The 26,238-nt window shown below is 44.6% G+C and overlaps 1 protein-coding gene across 1 annotated transcript in view; it reads left to right on the top strand.

Moving 5' to 3' along the window:
* Positions 1–26,238, top strand: part of LOC311147915 (nucleolar protein 4-like) — a gene marked incomplete at both ends in the record, with an annotated part of 152,409 nt that overhangs the window by 22,651 nt on the left and 103,520 nt on the right. Inside the window, one exon of the mRNA XM_084184757.1 lies at positions 19,283–19,435. Coding sequence (XP_084040883.1) covers positions 19,283–19,435 — 153 coding nt within the window. The remainder of the gene's footprint in view (positions 1–19,282; positions 19,436–26,238) is intronic.

Raw genomic sequence — 26,238 nt, forward strand, 5'->3', positions numbered from 1 at the left:
TTAAATTTACAATTTTTAACAGATTGACCAATAGTGTTTATATAAATAGTGAAAAGACCAGGTCCTAGTATCGACCCCTGCGGAACACCTTTATGTACTTCAAGAAATGTTGACTTAATCCCATCAATCACGATGGCCTGAGTTCTGTCACTAAGATAATCATAAAGCAATAAGCAGGTGTCAGAGCCCAGGCCAATCGAGGACAACTTGTTGAATAATATAGCATGATCAACAGTATTAAACGCTTTTGACAGGTCCACAAACAAGGCAGCACAATACATTTTAGCGTCTAAAGCATTGACAATTTAATTAACAACTAATGTGGTGGTTGCTGTGATAGAGCTGTGACCTAGCCTAAACACAGATTGATTTACATTTAACAATAAAATATAAACACAACATGCAACTATTTATATGATTTTACTGAGTTACAGTTCATATAAGGAAATCAGTCAATTTAAATAAATAAATTAGGCCCTAATCTATGGATTTCTCATGACTGGGAATACAGATATGCATCTCTTGGTCAAAGATACCTTTAAAAAAAAAAAAGTAGTGGCGTGCATCAGAAAACCAGTCAGTATCTGCTGTGACTACCATTTGCCTCATGCAGTGCGACACATCTCCTTCGCATAGAGTTGATCAGGCTGTTGATTGTGGCCTGTGGAATGTTGTCCCACTCCTCTTCAATGGCTATGCGAAGTTGTTGGATATTGGCGGGAACTGGAACACGCTGTCGTACACGTCGATCCAGAGCATCCCGAACGTGCTCAATGTGTGACATGTCTGGTGATTATGCAGACCATGGAAGAACTGGGACATTTTCAGCTTCCAGGAATTGTGTACAGATCCTTGCAACATGGGGCCATGCATTATCATGCTGAAACGTGGTGATGGCAGCAGATGAATGGCACGACAATGGGCCTCAGGATCTTGTCACTGTATCTCTGTGCATTCAAATTGCCATCGATAAAAGGGAAATTGTGTTTGTTGTCCGTAGCTTATGTCTGCCCATATCATAACCCCACCGCCACCATGGGGCACTCTGTTCACAATGTTGACATCAGCAAACCGCTCGCCCACACAACGCCATACACACTGTCTGCCATCTGCCCGGTACAGTTGAAATCGGGATTCATCCGTGAAGAGCACACTTCTCCAGCTAGCCAGTAGCCATTGAAGGTGAACATTTGCCCACTGAAGTTGGTTAAGACGCCGCACTGCAGTCAGGTCAAGACCCTGGTGAGGACAACGAGCAAGAGCTTCCCTGAGACGGTTTCTGACAGTTTGTGCAGAAATTCTTTGGTTGTGCAAACCCACAGTTTCATCAGCTGCCCAGGTGTTTGGTCTCAGACAATCCTGCAGGTGAAGAAGCCGGATGTGGGCTGGCGTTGTTACACGTGGTCTGCGGTTTTGAGGCCGGTTGGACATACTGCCAAATTCTCTAAAACGACATTGGTATGGTAGCGAAATGAACATTAAATTATCTGGCAACAGCTCTGGTGGACATTCCTGCAGTCCGCATGCCAATTGCATGCACCCTCAAAACGTGATACATCTGTGGCATTGTGTTGTATGACAAAACTGCGCATTTTAGAGTGGCCTTTTTGTTGTCCCCAGCACAAGGTGCACCTGTGTAATGATCATGCTGTTTAATAAGCTTCTTGATATGCCACACCTGTCAGGTGGATGGATTAACTTGGCAAATGAGAAATGCTCACTAACAGGGATGTAAACAAATCTGTGCACAAATTTTGGGAGAAATACGCTTTTTGAGCGTATGGAACATTTCTGGGATCTTTTATTTCAGCTCATGAAACATGGTACCAACACTTTACATGTTGCGTTTATATTTTTGTTCAGTATATATTCAAAATACCATGCTCAGATAAAAAAGAGCGAAGTTGCTTATTCGAGAATCTTAGCTAGACATGGAAGCCTGGAGATGGGACGATAATGATCAAGATCACTATTATTCCCGCTCATATGTGTGACAGCACATAAGCTGTTTTCTATAATTTCTGAATATTTCCTGATAAAATTTTTTGATTTAAGATATGGGTTACTGAGCCAGCAATGGGGACAGCACAAACAAGTTCTTGGAATCTATTGCAAGTAAGGCATCAAGGACTTCCTTTTCTGTAAATTATAGAGCACATGTTCGTGTAAGTTCTTCCACTCTGTGACATACAACTTTAAGTACTTTTGTGCTTAAAGATAGTTTTTTATAATTACACTCAACACACAGTTCTGCTGAAAGATCTATTTGGATAGGCTGCACAAAACAGTTGCCATGCCAGTGACAGTAGTCAACCTGTGTAATCCCTTTACAAGTGTGTTGGTCCACTGTCATGTCTCTGAACTGTCAACAGCGTTCTGAAACAGCAGCACACTGAAACATACTGGAATACTGAAACAGCAGCATACTGAAATACTAAAACAGCAGCATACTGAAATACTAAAACAGCAGCATACTGAAATATTGAAACGGCATCATACTGAAATACTAAAACAGCAGCATACTGACATACTAAAACAGAAACATACTGAAATACTGAAACAGCATCATACTTAAATACTAAAACAGCAGCATACTGAAATACTACAACAGAAACATGCTGAAATACTGAAAAATAAGCATACTGAAATACTGAAACAGAAGCATACTGAAATACTGAAACAGCTATAATATAATATTGAAAAATAATTTATACACTAACAGTTCAATGTGACTTATTAAATACTGAGGCACGTATTAGGGCAAATGTCTAGTAAACCACACACACTGCAGCAACATATAATACTACACACACACACAGGGCCAGAGGACCCATTGACAGGCCAAATGGATGGCTTTCATCAAAGGCCAGTGAACAAAAAGGCAATTACATCCCATCCGAGTTGAAAGGAATGAATGTGATTAGTTAGTTGTGTTCTGGATTCATTAGAGATAATATTGCACCTCTCCAGAGAGAGCCAAGCTGAGGTCAGAGGTGGACAGCATCAAGAGACCATCAGCTGGACACTGCATACAATGCTGGATAGGTTGGTCACTACTGCTACTGTTGCTGTAGTAGTAATGCTGTCTTTTCAGGAGGTTAAATTACATGTATTTTCTCAGACAATTTAAATTCACTTTCTGAATTGACAGATTTTCAGTGTCTACACACCAGTTGACTTGGTCTTATCTGTGTTTAATGCGTATCTCTGTGTGTTTTGTGTCGAATAGGTACGGCCCGTTGCAGTGCACTGTTTGGCTGTGTTAGCTCTGCACTGCTCTGTGATTGTTTATGTTAGAGACGAGCACAATCCAAGCTCTACAGATGCTAACAGCGTGTACACACACACACACACACACACACACACACACACTGACCCACTTCCACTTCCAGCCTAATCTAAGAGGTCTCTGGGTGCAGCCAGTCAGCAACTACCCCTCCGGTTGAAGGATGTGGTATAGCTGTACAAAACTCTGTACCAAAACACACATGCAGGCAGGCAGGCACGCACACACACACACACACGCACACAAACACACGCACACACACTAATACACACAGAAAATACCATTCTGATGTTGATGTGGTATGAATTCAAGGCGGGCCATTTGTGTGTGGTGCTATGGATGTGGCCTTGTACCTTCTATGTAACTGTGTGTGTTGTGGGGCAGTGTGTGTGTTACGCTGCATTTATGGGGCAGTGTGTGTGTGTGTGTGTGTGTGTGTGTGTGTGTGTGTGTGTGGTGGCTTAGCTGTGGGGGCGGTCTGTCGCCCAGCTGCCTGCTAGCTCGCTACGTCTTGGACACAAAGTCGATGTTTGTGCGAACACGGCTCTGCTCACCTCCCCCCTGGCATTTTCACAGTTGCCATGGTGAACAGCTTTTTTGGTTTTCAATGGAGGAGAAATTAACACAGTTTTTAATTGGCTCTGGGGCCTCAATGTTGAACCTCCTCCCCCTCCATTACCCAGCTAGCTAACCTCCATAAGCCAACTGAAGGGAGTGTGTTGTTTCCTCATAATTAGACAATGGGCCGTCCATATGTACACACACATATCTGCAGGATCCTGCTCTACAGGATGTTACCTTGGCATTCTATTGTCATCCCCCTGCATGTAACCTGTACTATGTGCACGGGGCATAACCCATCCTGACTCACTCAGTCACTCACTGAATGAACAAACAAATGAATGTTCTCCCTCACTCTCTGTCTTCAGTAGGTTCTGACTGAGTATGCTCTACAGGGTGCGAGAGGGAGACAGAGAGTGCTATTCATTGACTACAGCTCAGCGTTCAACACCATAGTGCCCTCAAAGCTCATCACTAAGCTAAGGACCCTGGGACTGAACACCTCCCTCTGCAACTGGATCCTGGACTTCCTGACGGGCCGCCCCCATGTGGTAAGGGTAGGTAACAACACATCCGCCACGCTGATCCTCAACACAGGGGCCCCTCAGGGGTGTGTGCTCAGTCCCCTCCTGTACTCCCTGTTCACTCATGACTGCATGGGCAGGCACGACTCCAACACCATCAATAAGTTTGCCAATGACACAACAGTGGTAGGCCTGATCACCGACAACGATGAGACAGCCTATAGGGAGGAGGTCAGAGACCTGGCCGTGTGGTGCCAGGACAACAACCTCTCCCTCAACGTGATCAAGACAAAGGAGATGATTGTGGACTACAGGAAAAAGAAGAGGACTGAGCACACCCCCATTCTCATCGACGGGGCTGTAGTGGAGCAGGTTGAGAGCTTCAAGTTCCTTGTTGTCCACATCACCAACAAACGAACATGGTCCAAGCACACCAAGACAGTCGTGAAGAGGGCATGACAAAACCTATTCCCACTAAGGAGACTGAAAAGATTTGGCATGGGTCCTCAGATCCTCAAAAGGTTCTACAGCTGCACCATCGAGAGTATCCTGACTGGTTGCATCACTGCCTGGTATGGCAACTGCTCGACCTCCAACCGCAAGGCACTACAGAGGGTAGTGCGTACGGCCCAGTACATCACTGGGGCCAAGCTTCCAGCCATCCAGGATCTCTATTTCAGGCGGTGTCAGAGGAAGGCCCTAAAAATTGTCAAAGACACCAGCCACCCTAGTCATAGACTGCTCTCTCTGCTACCGCACGGCAAGCGGTACCGGAGCACCAAGTCTATGTCCAAGAGGCTTCTAAACAGCTTCTACCCCCAAGCCATAAGACTCCTGAACATCTATTCAAATGACTACCCAGACTATTACACTGCTGCTACTCTCTGTTTATTATTTATGCATAGTCAATATCTCTACCTACATGTACAAATTACCTTGACTAACCGGTGCCCCCCCACATTGACAGTATATAGCCTCGCTATTGTTATTTTTACTGCTGCTCTTTAATTATTTGTTACTTTTATTTCATATTATTTCATATTGTATTTTTTTGTGTGATCTTTTTTTTGTATTCTTTTTTAAAACTGCATTGTTGGTTAAGGGCTTGTAAGTAAGCATACACCTGTTGTATTCGACGCATGTGACAAATAACATTTGATTTGATTTGAGAGAGCGAGAGAGATGAGGAGAGATGGTGATAGAGGGATGTAGAGAGCATGGCTTTGTGAATCCCCATGATGCCTCCTCTTTCTCCCGTCTCCCGTCTCTCTCAGGAGAGGATGCTGCTGTGGGACAAAGGACTGCGTCTCCAACCCCCTCCCCCTCACTACACACCCCTTCACCCATCCCCCTCCTCCCACTGTGCCCCTCTCTGCTCTTGCTGCCAACGCCAGTGGATAATTAGCCGTGCTACGGCGCCTCACTGGGACTGGGGCTTGAGTCTGTCTGTCTGTCTGTTGGTCTGTTTGTCTGTACAGGGTAATTACAACACAACAAGCAACGCTCCCTCCCCACAGCATGCTGTAATGACAACAGTGATTATAATAACAGTATCACTTCTGCAGCTTTGCTACAAGTAGCGATACAGTTAATGACACTGATGATGATAGCGACAACCATTATGACAACTACTACTACCTCTCATCATCACCACCATCATTTCCATCATCATCATAAGTTTGAAATATTCTATCAGGTGTGTATATAGTAAATGGCTATTGGTAGTCCCTATAACAGGTTGGCTACTGGGGTATTCATTCCATGATGTTATTGGTAGTCCCTATAACAGGTTGGCTACTAGGGTACTCATTCCATGATGTTATTGGTAGTCCCTATAACAGGTTGGCTACTGGGGTATTCATTCCATGATGTTTGTAGTTGCGTTTTATTTCTCCTGCTGCTGGGTGGTACAGTATGGGTAGAAATGAGCACATAGAAACGCGGGCGATAGAACATAGCAGGCAGCGTGTGAGCGCGCTGGGGTGGTGAGGAGAGGAGAGGAGGGACGAGGGGAGGATGAGGGGATGTATAGAGAAGCGATCTGTAGCATCTGGAGAGGGATATTGGGATTGTCAAGTGTTTTAATCCTCGACTGCGAGAGAGAGCAGAGGAGGAGCCCACCAGCACCTTAACCCAACTAACGCTAACATAATGAAGCATCGTCCAGAACTGGAGAGAAGAAGAGGAGGAGGAGAGAGGGTGGGGGGGGGGGGGTGGGGGGGGGGATAGAGAGAGCAGGATAGGGTAAATAAAGACAGAGAGAGAGGTGAGGGAGAAGGGAGATTGAACAGGGGCATCTAGAGAATGAGAGCAGAAAACGGGATGGGGATAGTAAGATGGGGAAGGAAGGAAGGAGAAGTGCGGCTGTAGCCATTCTGCTATACCACGCTGTGCCACCCAGCCCTCTGGAAGCTGTGACGACAGACAGACAGACAGACAGACTCAGAGCCTTGCCCTGGCTGACACACGCTGGGCACCCTGTGGGCACCCTAATCTGTAATTCAGACATCAGGTTGTTTACTAACGCAGCCATTTAGGGAAGATTGGCCCATAAAATGGGACTGGCTGTCAGATTCACTGTGAGATAACACAGAGCTGTGAACACAATACACTCAACCCTTTTCTCCAGCCTCTTCCCCGTCTCTCTGTCTCCTATTCTCTCTCTCTCTCTCTCTCTCTCTCTCTCTCTCTGTACCCCATCTCTTTAATCTCTCTCCTCTCTCTCTCTTTCTCTCTGTACCCATCTCTCTCTCCCTCTCTCTCTCTACATCCCCCTATCACCCCCCCCCCCCCCTCTATCTATCTCCCTGAGCCCCATCTGTAGTGTGTTTCTGGGACGGCTCGTCTTAAAGAGGTCTCTCTGTGCCTTGTCTCGTCGCTCTCTCTCTCTGACTGACTGGGGAGAACAGAACAGAACAGAAGCAGGTCACCAACGTACGCCGGCTTTGTGGCGCCACATTCCACTGCAGCTGCGCCTGCCTGCAGCCCGTACCCTGCTCCGAGGCGTGTACCCACTACCCACCACAATGATGAGGTTGCCCGACGCATAAAGAGTATGATTAGGGAATTGGCAGCGGTATATACTAGTACTATATCTGGGCTTGATGACTGTTGGCAAAAAAACAAAGGCATGGGGCTACACACACGCACACGCACACGCACACAAACACACACACACACACACCTCAGTGGATAGAAATCCAGGCTGCTTATGTTAGTATGGTTAGGATATGCTTTATCATTGATGTTATCACACCAGCTGGGTTTTTTGTTATTTTAAGGATGGCTTTCTGTGTGTTTGTGTGTGTGATTATGGGCCTGTCTACATGTGTGCTCTTGATGAGCATGTTTGTGAGCGTGTGTGTGTGTGTGTGTGTGTGTGTGTAACTGTCCTGCGTGTGTGTGTCCTGGAAGTGAAGCAGGTTGGCTGCATCTGCTTGCTTCCGCAGCTGGACACACTCTCCCGTCTGCACACTGCTGCTCTCCTCCTCCCTTCATCCCTTCATCCCTCCATTCCGAGCCGCCCACCGGAGAGGAAGAGAGGAGAGGGGGTGGGGTGGGCTGGCAGGGCGAGGGGCAGGCAGCCGTTTACTGAATCGACCCCTCGCGTCTCCTAGCAACAGAGCTGTTTGGAACGGGACGGGGGAGTTGAGGAAAGCGAGAGAAAGGCAGAAAGAGAGATGGGGGGATGGAGAGAGATAGGAGGGAAAGAGAGGAGGAAGGCTGCAATTATTCTGTGCCGCTGGAGAGAGCACAGGCCTGGAGGTGCGGTGGAGAAGGGGATGGAGCCTGGGAGAGAGGGATTGAGAGAGAGAAGGGATGGAGCCTGGGAGAGAGGGATTGAGCGAGAGAAGGATTGAGCGAGTGAAGGGTTAAGGGAGGAATCACACATGGAGATGGAGTAAGTTAGGGATAGAGAGATGAGATGGGTAGATACAGTTGAAGTCGGACGTTTACATATACCTTAACCAAATACATTTAAACTCAGTTTTTCACAATTCCTGACATTTAAACCTAGTAAAAATTCCCTGTCTTAGGTCAGTTAGGATCAGCACTTTATTTTAAGAATGTGAAATGTCAGAATAATTGTAGAGAGAATGATTTATTTCAGGTTTTATTTCTTTCATCACATTCCCAGTGGGTCAGAAGTTTACATACACTCAATTAGTATTTGGTAGCATTGCCTTGAAATTGTTTAACTTGGGTCAAATGTTTCGGGTAGCCTTCCACAAGCTTCCCACAATAAGTTGGGTGAATTTTGGCCCATTCCTCCTGACAGAGCTGGTGTAACTGAGTCAGGTTTGTAGGCCTCCTTGCTCGCACACGCTTTTTCAGTCCTGCCCACACATTTTATATAGGATTGAGGTCAGGGCTTTGTGATGGCCACTCAAATACCTTGACTTTGTTGTCCTTAAGCCATTTTGCCACAACTTTGGAAGTATGCTTGGGGTCATTGTCCATTTGGAAGACCCATTTGCGACCAAGCTTTAACTTCCTGACTGATGTCTTGAGATGTTGCTTCAATATATCCACATAATTTTCCTTCCTCATGATGCCATCTACAGTGAGGGAAAATAGTATTTGATCCCCTGCTGATTTTGTATGTTTGCCCACTGACCAAGAAATGATCAGTCTATAATTTTAATGGTAGGTTTATATGAACAGTGAGAGACAGAATAACAACAAAAAAAATCCAGAAAAACGCATGTCAAAAATGTTATCAATTGATTTGTATTTTAATGAGGGAAATAAGTATTTGACCCCCTCCCAATCAGAAAAATGTCTGGCTCCCAGGTGTCTTTTATACAGGTAACGAGCTGAAATTAGGAGCACACTCTTAAAGGGAGTGCTCCTAATCTCAGCTTGTTACCTGTATAAAAGACACCTGTCCACAGAAGCAATCAATCAATCAGATTCCAAACTCTCCACCATGGCCAAGACCAAAGAGCTCTCCAAGGATGTCAGGGACAAGATTGTAGACCTACACAAGGCTGGAATGGGCTACAAGACCATCGCCAAGCAGCTTGGTGAGAAGGTGACAACAGTTGGTGCGATTATTCGCAAATGGAAGAAACACAAAATAACTGTCAATCTCCCTCGGCCTGGGGCTCCATGCAAGATCTCACCTCGTGGAGTTGCAATGATCATGAGAACGGTGAGGAATCAGCCCAGAACTACACGGGAGGATCTTGTCAATGATCTCAAGGCAGCTGGGACCATAGTCACCAAGAAAACAATTGGTAACACACATTACGCCGTGAAGGACTGAAATCCTGCAGCGCCCGCAAGGTCCCCCTGCTCAAGTAAGCACATATACAGGGCCGTCTGAAGTTTTCCAATGAACATCTGAATGATTCAGAGGAGAACTGGGTGAATGTGTTGTGGTCAGATGAGACCAGAATCGAGCTCTTTGGCATCAACTCAACTTGGCGTGTTTGGAGGAGGAGGAATGCTGCCTATGACCCCAAGAACACCATCCCCACCGTTAAACATGAAGGTGGAAACATTATGCTTTGGGGGTGTTTTTCTGCTAAGGGGACAGGACAACTTCACCGCATCAAAGGGACGATGGACGGGGCCATGTACCCTCAAATCTTGGGTGAGAACCTCCTTCCCTCAGCCAGGGCATTGAAAATGGGTCGTGGATGGGTATTCCAGCATGACAATGACCCCCAAACACACGGCCAAGGCAACAAAGGAGTGGCTCAAGACGAAGCACATTAAGTTCCTGGAGTGGCCTAGCCAGTCTCCAGACCTTAATCCCATAGAAAATCTGTGGAGGGAGCTGAAGGTTCGAGTTGCCAAACGTCAGCCTCGAAACCTTAATGACTTGGAGAAGATCTGCAAAGAGGAGTGGAACAAAATCCCTCCTGAGATGTGTGCAAACCTGGTGGCCAACTACAAGAAATGTCTGACCTCTGTGATTGCCAACAAGGGTTTTGCCACGAAGTACTAAGTCATGTTTTGCAGAGGGGTCAAATACTTATTTCCCTCATTAAAATGCAAATCAATTTATAACATTTTTGACATGTGTTTTTCTGGATTTATTTGTTGTTAATCTGTCTCTCATTGTTCAAATAAACCTACCATTAAAATTATAGACTGATCATGTCTTTGTCAGTGGACAAACGTACTAAATCAGCAGGGGATCAAATACTTTTTTCCCTTACTGTATTTTGTGAAGTGCACCAGTCCCTCCTGCAGCAAAGCACCCACACAGCATGATGCTGCCACCCCCCTGCTTCACGGTTGGGATGGTGTTCTTCGGCTTGCAAGCAACCCCCTTTTTCCTCCAAACATAACGATGGTCATTATGGTCAAACAGTTCTATTTTTGTTTCATCAGACCAGAGGACATTTCTCCAAAAAGTACGATCTTTGTCCCCATGTGCAGTTGCAAACCATAGTCTGGCTTTCTTATGGCGGTTTTGGAGCAGTGACTTCTTCCTTGCTGAGCGGCCTTTCAGGTTATGTCGATATAGGACTCGTTTTACTGTGGATATAGATACTTTTGTACCTGTTTCCTCCAGCATCTTCACAAGGTCCTTTGCTGCTGTTCTGGGATTGATTTGCACTCTTCGCACCAAAGTACGTTCATCTCTGGGAGACAGAACAAGTCTCCTTCCTGAGCAGTATGACAGCTGCGTGGTCCCATGTTGTTTATAAATGCGTACTATTGTTTGTACAGATGAACGTGGTACCTTCAGGCGTTTGGAAATTGCTCCCAAGGATGAACCAGACTTGTGGAGGTCTACAATGTTTTTTCTGAGGTCTTGGCTGATTTCTTTAGATTTTCCCATGATGTCAAGCAAAGAGGAACTGATTTTGAAGGTAGGCCTTGAAATACATCCACAGGTACACCTCCAATTGACTCAAATGATGTCAATTAGCCTATCAGAAGCTTCTAAAGCCATGACATAATTTTCTGGAATTTTCCAAGCTGTTTAAAGGCACACTCAACTTAGTGTATGTAAACTTCTGACCCACTGGAATTGTGATACAGTGAATTATAAGTGAAATAATCTGTCTGTAAACAATTGTTGGAAATATTACTTGTGTCATGCACAAAGTAAATGTCCTAACCGACTTGCCAAAACTATAGTTTGTTAACAAGAAATTTGTGGAGTGGTTGAAAAACGAGTTTGAATGACTCCAACCTAAGTGTATGTAAATTTCCGACTTCAACTGTAGATGGAATGATAGATAAACACCCAACTGTGATGGTGACACAGTAAACACAGTGCCTCGCACTGTAATCACGTCAAAAACGTAGCAGGACATTTCTTTCTACCCTTTGTTGTTTCATTCTGTTCGTTTTCATGAACCTCTGTTTCTTTCTTTTCAGTGTCCAGTATCAACACTATATATCAAAACATGTTGTGTTTGTGTGTGTTGCCTGCTGCCTCTGACTATCCCTTGGTTTACTTGGATGCTATCCATCAGAGCTTTGTCCTCTACGACCATAATTCCCTCCCATGCATGCTCAGTATTTACATGTGTATGTGTGCATGAATGGGTGCATGAGGGCTGCCTGAAACTGCCAAAATAAAGAAAACACCAACATAAAGTGTCTTAATAGGGCATTGGGCCACCACAAGAACAGCTTCAATGCACCTTTGCATAGATTCTACAAGTGTCTGGAACTCTATTGGAGGGATGCGACTCCATTCTTCCATGAGAAATTCCATAATTTGGTGTTTTGTTGATGGTGGTGGAAAACACTGTCTCAGGCGCCGCTTCAGAATCTCCCATCTGTGTGGAAGCACCTGCTTTCAATATACTTTGTATCCCTCATTTACTCAAGTGTTTCCATTATGTTATCAGTAACCTGTACATATGTATGTATGTACGTATGTATAGTGTATGTTTGTTCGGTCATGTGTGGCATGCATGCGGCAGGGCAGGTAGCCTTGCCCTAGCCCTCTCTTCCTGTGCTGTGACTTTGATCCTATCGCCAGGCGGGCAGGGAGTCAGGGGGGGGGTTGGCCGGAGGGGGTGCCCGCTGTCCTGTCCTGTCTGCTGTGACCCCCCCCCCCCCCCCGTGCCCCACATATATCCGTACAGGCCGGTTTCTGCTGTCGCACACGCTATCGTCCCGGGCCGCTGATGTGCCCTACAACCGTATGGGAGCGAGGATGTAGGAGGGCGGTTGCGTCATCATGTGTCTCAGGCAGTCACAGGGACAGTGGGTAGGCAGGCAGGCAGCCCACGTGTCCTTCCCTAGTAGTCATACCTCCTGGAGGTAGAATGGTATGGTGGTGTGGGCCAGTGCATTCCTCTCCTCCGACCTCCCTGTAAAGGGCATGACTGCTGGAGCTGGCACAGTGGCACGCCATGCAGCTCTACAAGCTTTAGAGCAGGGTCGTATTCATTATGACACACTGTAGTAAAGGTCTTTGCAATGGACAAATTTGGGTTGCTCCTCCCTGTTTCAGTCTGTTTTCTCCTATTTGGTGGCTAATGAATAAGACTCAGCATTATAATGAATAGAACGGGCTTGGAACCTCTAACCCTGGCAATTTGACTGGTAAACTCATGGGTACACTCGCAATGACTGCCTGGTACTGTGACACAATAATTTCCATGGTAATGTAGAATGTTCATTCAAATGATGTTAACTGATGTGGCTCATGCAATGGAATGTATTTTTTGTGATGTCAGTTGAATCAACAAATCGCAGCAAAAATTGATGGGTACACTTTCTGCTTTTTCTCTGCTTTTACTTCCTGTTTTGCTCTTATGGGTACACTCGCAATGGCCGCCAGTCCACCCATTAAGCCATTAATTGTATTTCTATGCCGCACGCTGCTCCGTGCTGCCATGGCAACCCTCATTACCTGCCGCTCATGACAGCCGGAACGAGGGAGAGCAGCAGAGGGAAGGAGGTAGAGGGATAGGGTGAGACAGAGGGGGAGAGAGGGGGAGAGAGAAAGACAGGCTAGCAGAAGGAATGACTGGTAGACTAAGAGAAAGGATATGGAAGGGGAGGAGAAAGGAGGGTGGTGAGGGATTCTGAGAGGATAGAGGGAGTTTAGGGGGAAGGAGGAGTGCAAGTGGGGATGAAGGGTGAGTAGTACTCAGAGGGGTGGGGGGGATGCATTGACTTCCTGACTATTGCATCTGTTAAAGGATGCCCAGAGATCAACGTTTTACACAATAATGAGGAGAGAAGTACCCCCCAACACACACACACACCTCCCCCATGTACACCTGTCGGCTCCAATGAGTCCCACACAAAGCCAAAGCCAGTGGAGAGGCGTGCCCAGCAACACAACACATAACAGACAGACATCTCTCCTCAGCTCAGCTCACAGACTGGGAATATACTCACATCAGGAGAGAACGACTGTGGAGAGATGAGACCAAATTAAAGAAATAGAAGGTTAGAGCATAAAACAAGGGCAGATGTAGATAGAGAGACAAAATAATGACGAACTAGAATGTGGAGCGTGACTTGTGTGTAGGGGTATTTTTGGATAATGGGTAAACATTTTACATTTACATTTACATTTTAGTCATTTAGCAGACGCTCTTAACCAGAGCGACTTACAGGAGCAATTAGGGTTAAGTGCCTTGCTCAAGGGCACATTAACGTCATTTAGCAGACGCTCTTAGCCAGAGCGACTCACAAATTGGTGCGTTCACCCTATAGCCAGTGGGATAACCACTTTACAATTGGGGGGGGGGGGGGGGGGTTAGAAGGAATACTTTAGCCTATCCCAGGTATTCCTTAAAGAGGTGGGGTTTCAAATGTCTCCGGAAGGTGGTGAGTGACTCCGCTGTCCTGGCGTCGTGAGGGAGCTTGTTCCACCATTGGGGTGCCAGAGCAGCGAACAGTTTTGACTGGGCTGAGGGGGAGCTGTGCTTCCGCAGAGGAAGGGGAGCCAGCAGGCCAGAGGTGGATGTAAACCTGTCAGCCCCCACATACCGTTTGTTGTGTTTGTTGTCGAAATTCAAGTTTTACTAGGTGCAGCCTGTGTCACATGACCCGCTGCCCCGCACACCTGCCCAAGAGGTCGGCACTCCGGTTGTCATGGCAGCAAGGTTTGCCTTATGGTGAGCAGAATGCTGGTTGGAAGAAGAAGGTTTTTTTCCACACCCATTTCTAGTCAGGACCTGTTTGTGTTGTGTGCTGCTTTGTGCCGTAGGAGCTTGAGCTTGGATCTCTGAACAGGATGAGTGTAAAGATAGGCAAAGGATCATGATAGATTCATTGTAAATTGTAAAGATGTAAACATGAAGAATTCCACAAAATGAGAACGAAATGACTTCATTAAATGTAATGTTTTGAGCTATGCAAACCTTTAACTATGGTGTTGATAGCCTTATCAATGTTTTGTTGGCCTTATCAATATTTTGTTCATATTTTCTAAGTGGAGAGTACAAATGACAGATTAGAGTTTTATGGCTCTTTAGTTTTGGTTCTGCTGCCTATGGTCATTTTGAAGATCCTGAACAAAGAAAAAAGATCTCACCTCACCTCTCTTACCATGACGGTTTATGAAATTTTGTCAGTTTGTTGACCACACATTTTAGCCGGATGGAGAATACAATGATTCAACAGCCAGTGAAACAAACAACCAAACAAACAAAAGCAATGAAAAAAACAGCTTCAAAGAGCCATTTCTTTGTAGTGATGTAAAATGCATTTAGTGCACCACCTGCTGTTTTCCACAGAGACTTTCTGTGTGTGTGTATGCGTGCGTGCTCCTGGCAGGTATGCGTGCGTGCTCCTCCCCTCCCAATCTCCCTCCCCCTAGTACACACACAGCTCTCCACTGGCCTTGTGGGAGAATGGGGAGGTTCCCAACAAGACTTCCAGAAATTCCAACACCACTCTCCCTCTCTCTCCCTGTCTGGGAGATACAGAGCTGGGTGAGAATCTCCTCCCTGCCTTGTTTTCTTTGTGTGTGTGTCTGTCTGTGTGTGTGTGTCTGTCTGTGTGTGTGCCTATGTGCCTGTGTGCGTGCAGGGACAGATTAAGAAATCATAGGCCCCGGGGTGTAGTTTTCGTATCCCTAAACCCCCCCCTTCCCCCCTACCCCCTTCCCGGCACACCATCATTTTCTGTAAACAAATACGTGCACCAAGATGCAATTTGATGTGTGGTAAATTTACTGTTGAAGAAAAAGGCCTTTTATAATCAAGCCATAATAACATTTGTCATGTGGCATAGGTTACAGTTGAGTTTTTTTGGATTTCCAAACATGGGGATTTGTTTTTGCCTTTTAAAAACTATTAGCTAATTCTTTTTTAATACCACACAAATGACCAAAATGAGTGGCTACTCTGACACTGACAAACTGAAAACAATCTGGTCTTGAATTCAAACAAACAATAGCCCAGGCCAATGAAGCGACACACAGATTGCACAATATTAGGAGGCAATATACAGTGGTGTGAAAAAGTGTTTGCCCCCTTCCTGATTTGTTGTTTGTTTGCATGTTTGTCACACTTAAATGTTTCAGATCATCAAACAAATTTAAATATTAGTCAAAGATAACACAAGTAAACACAAAATGCAGTTTTGAAATGAAGGTTGTTATTATTAAGGGAAAACAAAATCCAAACCTACATGGCCCTGTGTGAAAAAGTGTTTGCCCCCCTGTTATAACACAACTCAACTGTGGTTTATCACACCTGAGTTCAATTCCTCTAGCCACACCCAGGCCTGATTACTGCCACACCTGTTCTCAATCAAGGAATCACTTAAATAGGACCTACCTGACAAAGTGAAGTAGACCGAAAGATCCTCAAAAGCTAGACATCATGCCGAGATCCAAAGAAATTCAGGAACAAATGAGAAAGAAAGTAATTGAGATCCATCAGTCTGGAAAAGGTTATAAAGCCATTTCTAAAGCTTTAGGACTCCAGCGAACCACAGTGAGAGCCATTATCCACAAATGGCGAAAACATGGAACAGTGGTGAACCTTCCCAGGAGTGGCCGGCCGAACAAAATTACCCCAAGAGCGCAGCGACGACTCATCCAAGAGGTCACAAAAGACCCCACAACAACATCCAAAGAACTGCAGGCCTCACTTGCCTCAGTTAAGGTCAGTGTTCATGACTCCACCATAAGAAAGAGACTGGGCAAAAATGGCCTGCATGGCAGAGTTCCAAGATGAAAACCACTGCTGAGCAAAAATAACATTAAGGCTCGTCTCATTTTTGCCAGAAAACATATTGATGATCCCCAAGACCTTTGGGAAAATACTCTGTGGACTGACGAGACAAAAGTTGAACTTTTTGGAAGGTGTGTCCCCCATTACATCTGGCGTAAAAGTAACACCGCATTTCAGAAAAAGAACATCATACCAACAGTAAAATATGGTGGTGGTAGTGTGATGGTTTGGGCCTGTTTTGCTGCTTCAGGACCTGGAAGACTTGCTGTGATAAATGGAACCATGAATTCTGCTGTCTACCAAAAAATCCTGAAGGAGAATGTCCGGCCATCTGTTCATGACCTCAAGCTGAAGCGAACTTGGGTTCTGCAGCAGGACAATGATCCAAAACACACCAGCAAGTACACCTCTGAATGGCTGAAGAAAAACAATGAAGACTTTGGAGTGGCCTAGTCAAAGTCCTGACCTGAATCCTATTGAGATGCTGTGGCATGACCTTAAAAAGGCAGTTCATGCTCGAAAACCCTCCAATGTGGCTGAATTACAACAATTCTGCAAAGATGAGTGGGCCAAAATTCCTCCACAGTGCTGTAAAAGACTCATTGCAAGTTATCGCAAACGCTTGATTGCAGTTGTTGCTGCTAAGGGTGGCCCAACCAGTTATTAGGTTGTAGGGGGCAATCACTTTTTCACACAGGGCCATGTGGGTTTGGATTTTGTTTTCCCTTAACAATAACAACCTTCATTTCAAAACTGCATTTTGTGTTTATTTTTTTTGGGGGGGGTGGATCAGCTTAGTATTGCAGATAGATTGTATCTTCTATCAATGTAATTGTCTGCATCACTTCCAATCCCCCTGCATTTTGTGTTTACTTGTGTTATCTTTGACTAATATTTACATTTGTTTGATCTGAAATATTTAAGTGTGACAAACATGCAAACAAATAAGAAATCAGGAACGGGGCAAACACTTTTTCACACCACTGTATATACAGTATATATATCATAGGCTACTAAATAAAATTTTCAGTGGCACACTGACTCATCTAATGCTTTCCAAACTGTGCATTTTTCCTGCGATTGTATTTTGAAATCTGCAAAAGGCAAACCTACAGCTGCAATCAACCATAGAAATATAATCCATAGATGGCAGTCCCCATTCAAGTCAGGACTGGCATCCATTGCTAGTGTACCCATGAGTTTAACAGTCATATTTCCAGGGTAAAATGTTACAAAACCCTTCTATGGATTATATGTCTTTGGCCACAACGCAACAATCTGTAGCCTATTTGGCACATATGCTGCCAAAACTGTGGCCTTCCTGACTGTAGTCATACCAGTAACTGCCAAAATAAAGGAAACGCTTAAGTAAACAAGGGATACAAAGTATATGTAATGGTGTGTGCAGTGCATTTTCCTGGCATGGTTTAGATCCACTTGTAGAATCTATACCAAGGTGCATTGAAGCTGTTCTGGCAGCTTGTGGTGGCGCAACACCCTTTTAAGACACTTTATGTTGATGTTTCCTTCATTTTGGAAGATACCTGTATGTGCTTGTGATAAAACTTAATCCACTGTTATTTTTTATAAACTATTGATCCTCTGTGGCTAAATTATGCTCTCTAGTGTACTTTGAACATTGAGAGCTGGCTCCTGTGGTTGGATAAAAAATGATTTACAAAATGTTGCCTCTTGGGCCCCCTACGAGCTTGGGCCCAGCCCATGACTCACACAACTGACCAGTCACATTTATTTAGTATGCAGTTTTAAAAATTTATTTTTAATTGGACTTGGCTTGGACGCCATCCCATCTGGTTTGGGCTTAGTAGGACTATCATTTGTTTTTCAACAGGACAATGACCCAACACACCTCCAGGCTGTGTAAGGGCTATTTTACTAAGAAGGAGAGTGATGGAGTGCTGCATCAGATGACCTGGCCTCCACAATCACCCGACCTCAACCCAACTGAGATGGTTTGGGATGAGTTGGGCCGCAGAGTGAAGATAAAGCAGCAAACAAGTGCTCAGCATATGTGGGAACTCCTTCAAGACTGTTGGAAAAGCATTCCTCATGAAGCTGGTTGAGAGAATGCCAAGAGTGTGCAAAGCTGTCATTAAGGCAAAGGGTGGCTTTTTTGGATACTACATGATGTGTTATTTCATAGTTTTGATGTCTTCGCTATTATTCTACATTGTAAAAAATAGTAAAAATAAAGAAAAACCCTTGAATGAGTAGGTGTGTCCAAACTTTTGACTGGTACTGTATATTTACTTAATAATTTAAAAAAAACTTTTTCAAAACAATTTACCTTTATTTTTTTTGCTGCCTGGGAATCTCCTCCCTGCCTTGTTTTCTGTGCCTGTGTGTGCCTGTGTGTCTGCACAGAAATCCTACAATACCACCACCACCATCCTCACAATGAATGGTCTCGTAAGAGTTTTCAGGCTTTTACACAGAATCCTGTAAGTAGGAGATATGATTGTTTTGGGAAAGAAAATGAGGGCTATGATTTTAAGAGACCGTTTTCATTTGTTTAGCTATTGGGGGCTCTTAGGTTGTGTGTTGGCGTAATGTGGCAGTGCTGCTTTACATAATATGGTATTGTTAGTATGTGTGTGTGTGTTTGTCTCTGTGTGTGTGTGTGTGTGTGTGTGTATATATGTGTGTGTGTGTTTGTCTGTATGTAGGCTTGGTACCTTGTGCTGTAGGCCTCATCCCAATGATTCAGCCTACTAACGTACCACTCCTCCTCTCCTATCCTCCTCTTCTCCTCTCCTCCTCTACTGCAGTGTGTGGATGGGGGCTCTGGGTCCGACTCCTCTCTGAAGAGGGTGGCGGTGGTGGAAGACTTCTTTGACATCATCTATTCCATGCACGTAGATATCAGCACCGACCCCGGCAAATCACCCAAACACGCCGGACAGAAGAAGACCTACAAAGCGGTGAGAAGACACTCTTTCCTTTCACTCAATCTTTCTCTCTAACTCTGTTTCTCACTCTTCCCTTATGCTGTACCGTTCTCTTCTATCACACAGTCACCCTTCCTTAAACGTCCTCCTCCTTTATCTCTCTAAATTAGCCTACTGCCTCTCTCTCTCTCTACTCCCTCTCTTTGTATCGGACACTCTTTTTAAAATGTCTGTCTTTGTAAGGGCTCCAGTAAATAAAGTTAGAAAATTGCCATCCTGGCCATGGTATAAGATGCGTAAACGCGTCCGCATGCTAGGTTTGGTTTGCTCCTAGCAGAACGGCTAGGCAAAGTGAAAGTCTGTGCCTCGCATACTCCTTTAAAAGACCTTCGCTTGAAAAATTAGAAAAAAGCGGTCATATTACGGTTTGTCCCTCTTGAGATGCCGTAACAACAAGTACACTTCTTCAAAATAGTCCAAATTAATCTAAGCTAACTCAAGAAATCTGTAATTAATTTGGACCTTTTTGCCGAGGTGGTCTTAGTCCCACAATTTTACATCTAACTAAGATGTTTGGTGCAGTATTTCTCAAGTGAAAAAATGTGCATGAAAAATAGTTTTCTGTCGTTGAATGACAACAAACACTTAATTGAACAATCCCTACTGTTGACCAATCACCGACGAAGGGGCGTAGACTTCAGCTACCAAATTTCGACTCGCCTCATGAAAAAATGTCAAGTGCACGAACAGCCGGAAAAACCTGTCGAAGACCAAAACGGACCAAAACGTCACAAATGTTGTCATTATATATACTCAAACTTTAGAACTGTTTTGGATGGGAAGCATGCGGACGCACTCCCGGTTCAGCATTCAACAAAAAATAATACGAAGCTCCTCTTGTGCAAAAATCATAACAAACATTTACATAACACAAGCCCCTTTGTTATCTAACAGCTATTCTTCTTTTAAGGTCCAAAATGTCCATATTGCCAACCCCCTATTAGGCATAGGGAAAGTTGTTTTGCCAGTTTATTTATTTATTGCCAGTTGCACACACAAGCATAATACATACATTCATAAATTCTTAATTCCTTACTTTCATAGTGAATTCATAATCACATTATCATAGCTCATATTTCATAATAATATATTCTAAATTGGGGCAAACATTAAATATAGCACAAATAAAGAAACTCGAATTTGGCTCCAACAGTCTTTATGATTATTTGGCAATGATGTTCTGTTCTCTGTTCCTCTTCTGGTCTTTAGTATTCATTTCTGTTTCGTGATCTGTTTCTCTTTCTCTGCCCATCTGGTGTTCAGATTCGCATTCAATAACACTAACACTCTCAATTTCTCAGAATACCATTGAAATGAATAGGATAGTTTAAATCAGGGATGGGCAACTGGCCCCCTTTGGTAGGCCCGCGGACCAATATATATATATATTTTTTATCTTTGCTGTTGGGGGGGTATGGATGTGGGTACACAGACCCACGAGCCACTGCGGCCCCTCATGATGAGTTCCGTTTTTTTGTGGCCCCCATCAAAGTTTCCCATCCCTGGTTTAAATATTTCTATGGTAATTCTAGACAATCATGTGAATATTTTCTTACAATGCAGCAGGAGTCACCACTGACCTGGAACATTCATGTTGGGCTAGATCTTTTTCTCTTCAGTTCATTCACAGAACCTCCAGCTCACTTCATTTCAGATAAATAAACAAAAATCAATCAATTAAATTTGAGTCAATAACTTTCCCTCAATCTCTGTGACATGTACCGCCTCTGTAACTTCACCACTTTTTTACATTTTTAACTCACTTCATTACAAGAAAATGCTGCGACTTCCTGAGATTCTATTTTTTTGTGCGTGAAAGAAAACGTTTCACACTTTAGATTAAAGGGGGCTGGGAAGGATATTAGATTCCGGCGCCAGGCTGACCTTGTGGTCGCTGGAAGAAGGTATTTCTCTGTCTCCCCCTGACAACTATTCAACTTTCTCTCTCTGAGCATCACCACAGTCGCTGAAGGCCAGATGTCTAGTTATATTTAGATGAAGGGTGATGACCGCGGTGCAAAGCCTGGGCAACATTCTGTCCATCATTCCTTCCTAGCTTCGTTTCAAATGGGGAGCTTTAACATGTCTGCCACTGGAAAATGTGCTTCCTCCCTGTACTAAAGTCAATGGGACAAAACCTTTCATTTGCCCAATGTGTTGTAGTAGGATACTTTCCTGTCTCAATTGGTGACACTGCCCTCTTCTGGTTTAACATGGTAACTTCATCTTCCCCTCATGCTGTACAGCACATGGACTTCCATTTTTAGGATTTCCTTTAACTTCTAATGGATAGGAATGAAATGAATTAATAAAATGACTGAAAATCAGTATCACATTCGTAGTGAGTAAACAGAGCTGTCATGGCTACCAGGGTACTTTGCCACGCAGTGGGTCATGACATTTTTATTACACACAGACACACACACACACACTCCACACTGCAGGACACAGATGACTTGTTGTTCCTGTCCTTCGCTGGCAGCGCTGCTCAGCCAACTCTCTGCCTACTTCTCCCCTCTGTCGCCCTCTGTGTGGTGTTATGGTTCTCTAGACCAGACAGAGCTGCGTTGGCGGCCCAGGGCAGGCCCACCACCACAGGCCCTTTCCAGACCCACAGACCCACCCTGTAGGCTACATGGGCTCTCTTTGTGAGCTTCTGTTGGGACTGGGAAGACAATGGCGGTGGTAGCTAGCTAGTCGTCACACACAGAGAGTCAACCCGTCTGAGGGGAGTCGCTGTCTCGTCCCCCAACGCACTCCCTCCCTCTATAACCCCCCTCACTCCCCTCCTCCCCTCCCTCATGTCACCACCAGCACCCCTCTGGCCAGGATGGCATGGCCGCTTCTGTTTGTTAGAGCCTGAAGGAGACAGTGGCGAGTCTGTGTGTGTGTGTGTGTGTGTGTGTGTCTGTTCTCCTGCTGCCAAGCCCAGCCTGGCCCTGCCATAAGAGCCACAGAGGGGGGAGGAATAGAGGGAGGCCAGTTTGAGAGAGAAGGGGAGAGGGGGAGGTAAGGATGACTGCAGGGACAGCATAAAAAATAAAGAAAGGAAAAATGGAAAGCTGACAGCAAGGGAGGGGAGACATAGGGAATACATTGAAAAGGAAGGAAGAGAGGATTTTGCAAAGAAAAGCATTACTGTTTTCGGTAGTCTCTCTACCAACACACATCCCTCTCTATCTCTCCATCTCTTTCTTTGTCTCCCATTAAAATCCTCTCGGTCTACTCGACCGATGCCCTGTCTCTCCTGTCTCGCCCAAGTTGCAGTGATGATCTGCAGAGGGCTATGTGGTGCTTTGGGTGCATGTGTCAGATTGCCCTCTTGTCCTGTATGGGCTCGTGGTCACTACTGTTCTCCTAGAGATAATCTGGTGCCACCAGGCCGCCGTGTCAAATGACAAAGAGACAAACTGTCACCAAAGGCTGTGACTGACATTTGTATCTGTTTTATTCTTAGAGAGTAGACAGCACCCCGCTCTCCTCATTACACACACACGTACGAACCCTTAAAACCCTACTGCCAATCACTGCCTTTACTCTGGGTGAAGTGTTGATATATTGTTGGATGGAGTTTTAACAGGAAGTCCAAATGAAGCCAGTAGAAACAGTAGAGAAGGAGATAGAGCAGCTAATATGTAGAGTAGAAGTCCCTGATGTATCTTGGTCACCAGTAACGGGCTGAGACAATGTTGTCTTTGTGTGAAAGGGGAAGATATTACATCTGTCCCAAGAACCTCAATCTTACCCTTTCCCAGTTTAGCCAATACACACACACAGACAGGCTTGCTTACACACACTAACACAAACACACATGCACGTGCGCACACACACACAGATAGTAATCGATGTCCCATAATGGTATAGCATTATAGAAACAGGTCTAATTTCCTATTTTCTTTTCTCCCATTTCACCTCTTCAGTGTTCATTATTAGAATAGCAGCATGTTTATCAGCCATGGCTCTGGTAGTGATCTCTCTCTCTCTCTCTCTCTCTCTCTCTCTCTCTCTCTCTCTCTCTCTCTCTCTCTCTCTCTCTCTCTCTCTCTCGCTCTCGCTCTCTGTGTCTCTCTCTCTCTCGCTCTCTGTGTGTCTCTCTCTCTCTCTCTGTGTCTCTCTCTCTCTCTCTCTCTCTCTGTGTCTCTCTCTCTCTCTCTGTGTCTCTCTCTCTCTCTCTGTCTCTCTCTCTGTCTCTCTCTCTCTGTCTCTCTGTCTCTCTCTCTGTCTCTCTCTCTCTGTCTCTGTCTCTCTCTCTCTGTCTCTCTCTCTCTCTCTCTCTCTCTCTGTCTCTCTCTCTCTCTCTCTCTGTCTCTCTCTCTCTCTCTCTGTCTCTCTCTCTCTCTCTGTGTCTCTCTCTCTCTCTCTGTCTCTCTCTCTGTCTCTCTCTCTCTGTCTCTCTGTCTCTCTCTCTCTCTCTCTCTCTCTCTCTCTCTGTGTCTCTCTCTCTCTCTGTCTCTCTCTCTGTCTCTCTCTCTCTCTCTCTCTGTCTCTCTCTCTCTCTCTGTCTCTCTCTCTCTCTGTGTGTGTCTCTCTCTCTCTCTGTCTCTCTCTCTCTTAATTCAATTTAAATTTCAATTTAAGGGCTTTATTGGCATGGGAAACATGTGTTAACATTGCCAAAGCAAGTGAAGTAGATAGTAAACAAAAGTGAAATAAACAATAAAAATTAACAGTAAACATTAGAAGTTCCAAAGAATAAAGACATTTCAAATGTCATATTATGTATATATACAGTGTTGTAACAATGTGCAAGTACAAATGGGAAAATAAATAAACATAAATATGGGTTGTATGTACAATGGTGTTTGTTCTTCACTGGTTGCCCTTTTCTTGTGGCAACAGGTCACACATCTTGCAGCTGTGATGGCACACTGTGGTTTTTCACCCAGTAGATAAGGGAGTTTATCAAAATTGGGTTTGTTTTCAAATTCTTTGTGGATCGCTGTAATCTGAGGGAAATATGTGTCTCTAATATGGTCATACATTTGGCAGGAGGTTAGGAAGTGCAGCTCAGTTTCCACCTCATTTTGTGGGCAGTATGCACATAGCCTGTCTTCTCTTGAGAGCCAGGTCTGCCTACGGCGGCCTTTCTCAATAGCAAGGCTATGCTCACTGAGTCTGTACATAGTCAAAGCTTTCCTTAAGTTTGGGTCAGTCACAGTGGTCAGGTATTCTGCCACTGTGTACTCTCTGTTTAGGGCCAAATAGCATTCTAGTTTGCTCTGTTTTTTTGTTTGTTCTTTCCAATGTGTCAAGTAATTCTCTTTTTGTTTTCTCATGATTTGGTTGGGTCTAGTTGTGTTGTTGTTGTTGTTGTCCTGGGGCTGTGTGGGGTCTGTTTGTGTTTGTGAACAGAGCCCCAGGACAAGCTTACTTAGGGGACTCTTCTCCAAGTTCATCTCTCTGTAGGTGATGGCTTTGTTATGGAAGGTTTGGGAATCGCTTCCTTTTAAGTGGTTATAGAATTTAACGGCTCTTTTCTGGATTTTGATAATTAGCGGGTATTGGCCTAATTCTGCTCTGCATGCATTATTTGGTGTTTTACGTTGTACACGGAGGATGTTTTTGCAGAATTCTGCATGCAGAGTCTCAATTTGGTGTTTGTCCCATTTTGTGAATTCTTGGTTGGTGAGCGGACCCCAGATCTCAGAACCATAAAGGGCAATGGGTTCTATAAGTGATTCAAGTATTTTTAGCCAGATCCTAATTGGTATGTCAAATTTTATGTTCCTTTTGATGGCATAGAAGGCCCTTCTTGCCTTGTCTCTCAGATCGTTCACAGCTTTGTGGAAGTTACCTGTGGCGCTGATGTTTAGGCCGAGGTATGTATAGTTTTTTGTGTGCTCTAGGGCAACGGTGTCTAGATGGAATTTGTATTTGTGGTCCTGGCAACTGGACCTTTTTTGGAACACCATTATTTTTGTCTTACTGAGATTTACTGTCAGGGCCCAGGTCTGACAGAATCTGTGCAGAAGATCTAGGTGCTGCTGTAGGCCCTCCTTGGTTGGTGACAGAAGCACCAGATCATCAGCAAACAGAAGACATTTGACTTCAGATTCTAGTAGGGTGAGGCCGGGTGCTGCAGACTGTTCTAGTGCCCTCGCCAATTCGTTGATATATATGTTGAAGAGGGTGGGGCTTAAACTGCATCCCTGTCTCACCCCACGGCCCTGTGGAAAGAAATGTGTGTGTTTTTTGCCAATTTTAACCGCACACTTGTTGTTTGTGTACATGGATTTTATAATGTCGTATGTTTTTCCCCCAACCCCACTTTCCATCAATTTGTATAGCAGACCCTCATGCCAAATTGAGTCAAAAGCTTTTTTGAAATCAACAAAGCATGAGAAGACTTTGCCTTTGTTTTGGTTTGTTTGTTTGTCAATTAGGGTGTGCAGGGTGAATACGTGGTCTGTCGTACGGTAATTTGGTAAAAAGCCAATTTGACATTTGCTCAGTACATTGTTTTCACTGAGGAAATGAACTAGTCTGCTGTTAATGATAATGCAGAGGATTTTCCCAAGGTTGCTGTTGACGCATATCCCACGGTAGTTATTGGGGTCAAATTTGTCTCCACTTTTGTGGATTGGGGTGATCAGTCCTTGGTTCCAAATATTGGGGAAGATGCCAGAGCTAAGGATGATGTTAAAGAGTTTAAGTATAGCTAATTGAAATTTGTGGTCTGTATATTTTATCATTTCATTGAGGATACCATCAACACCACAGGACTTTTTGGGTTGGAGGGTTTGTATTTTGTCCTGTAGTTCATTCAATGTAATTGG

The sequence above is a fragment of the Coregonus lavaretus genome (genome assembly GCF_964263955.1).
Source record: "Coregonus lavaretus genome assembly, chromosome: 20".
Classification (NCBI taxonomy): domain Eukaryota; kingdom Metazoa; phylum Chordata; class Actinopteri; order Salmoniformes; family Salmonidae; genus Coregonus; species Coregonus lavaretus.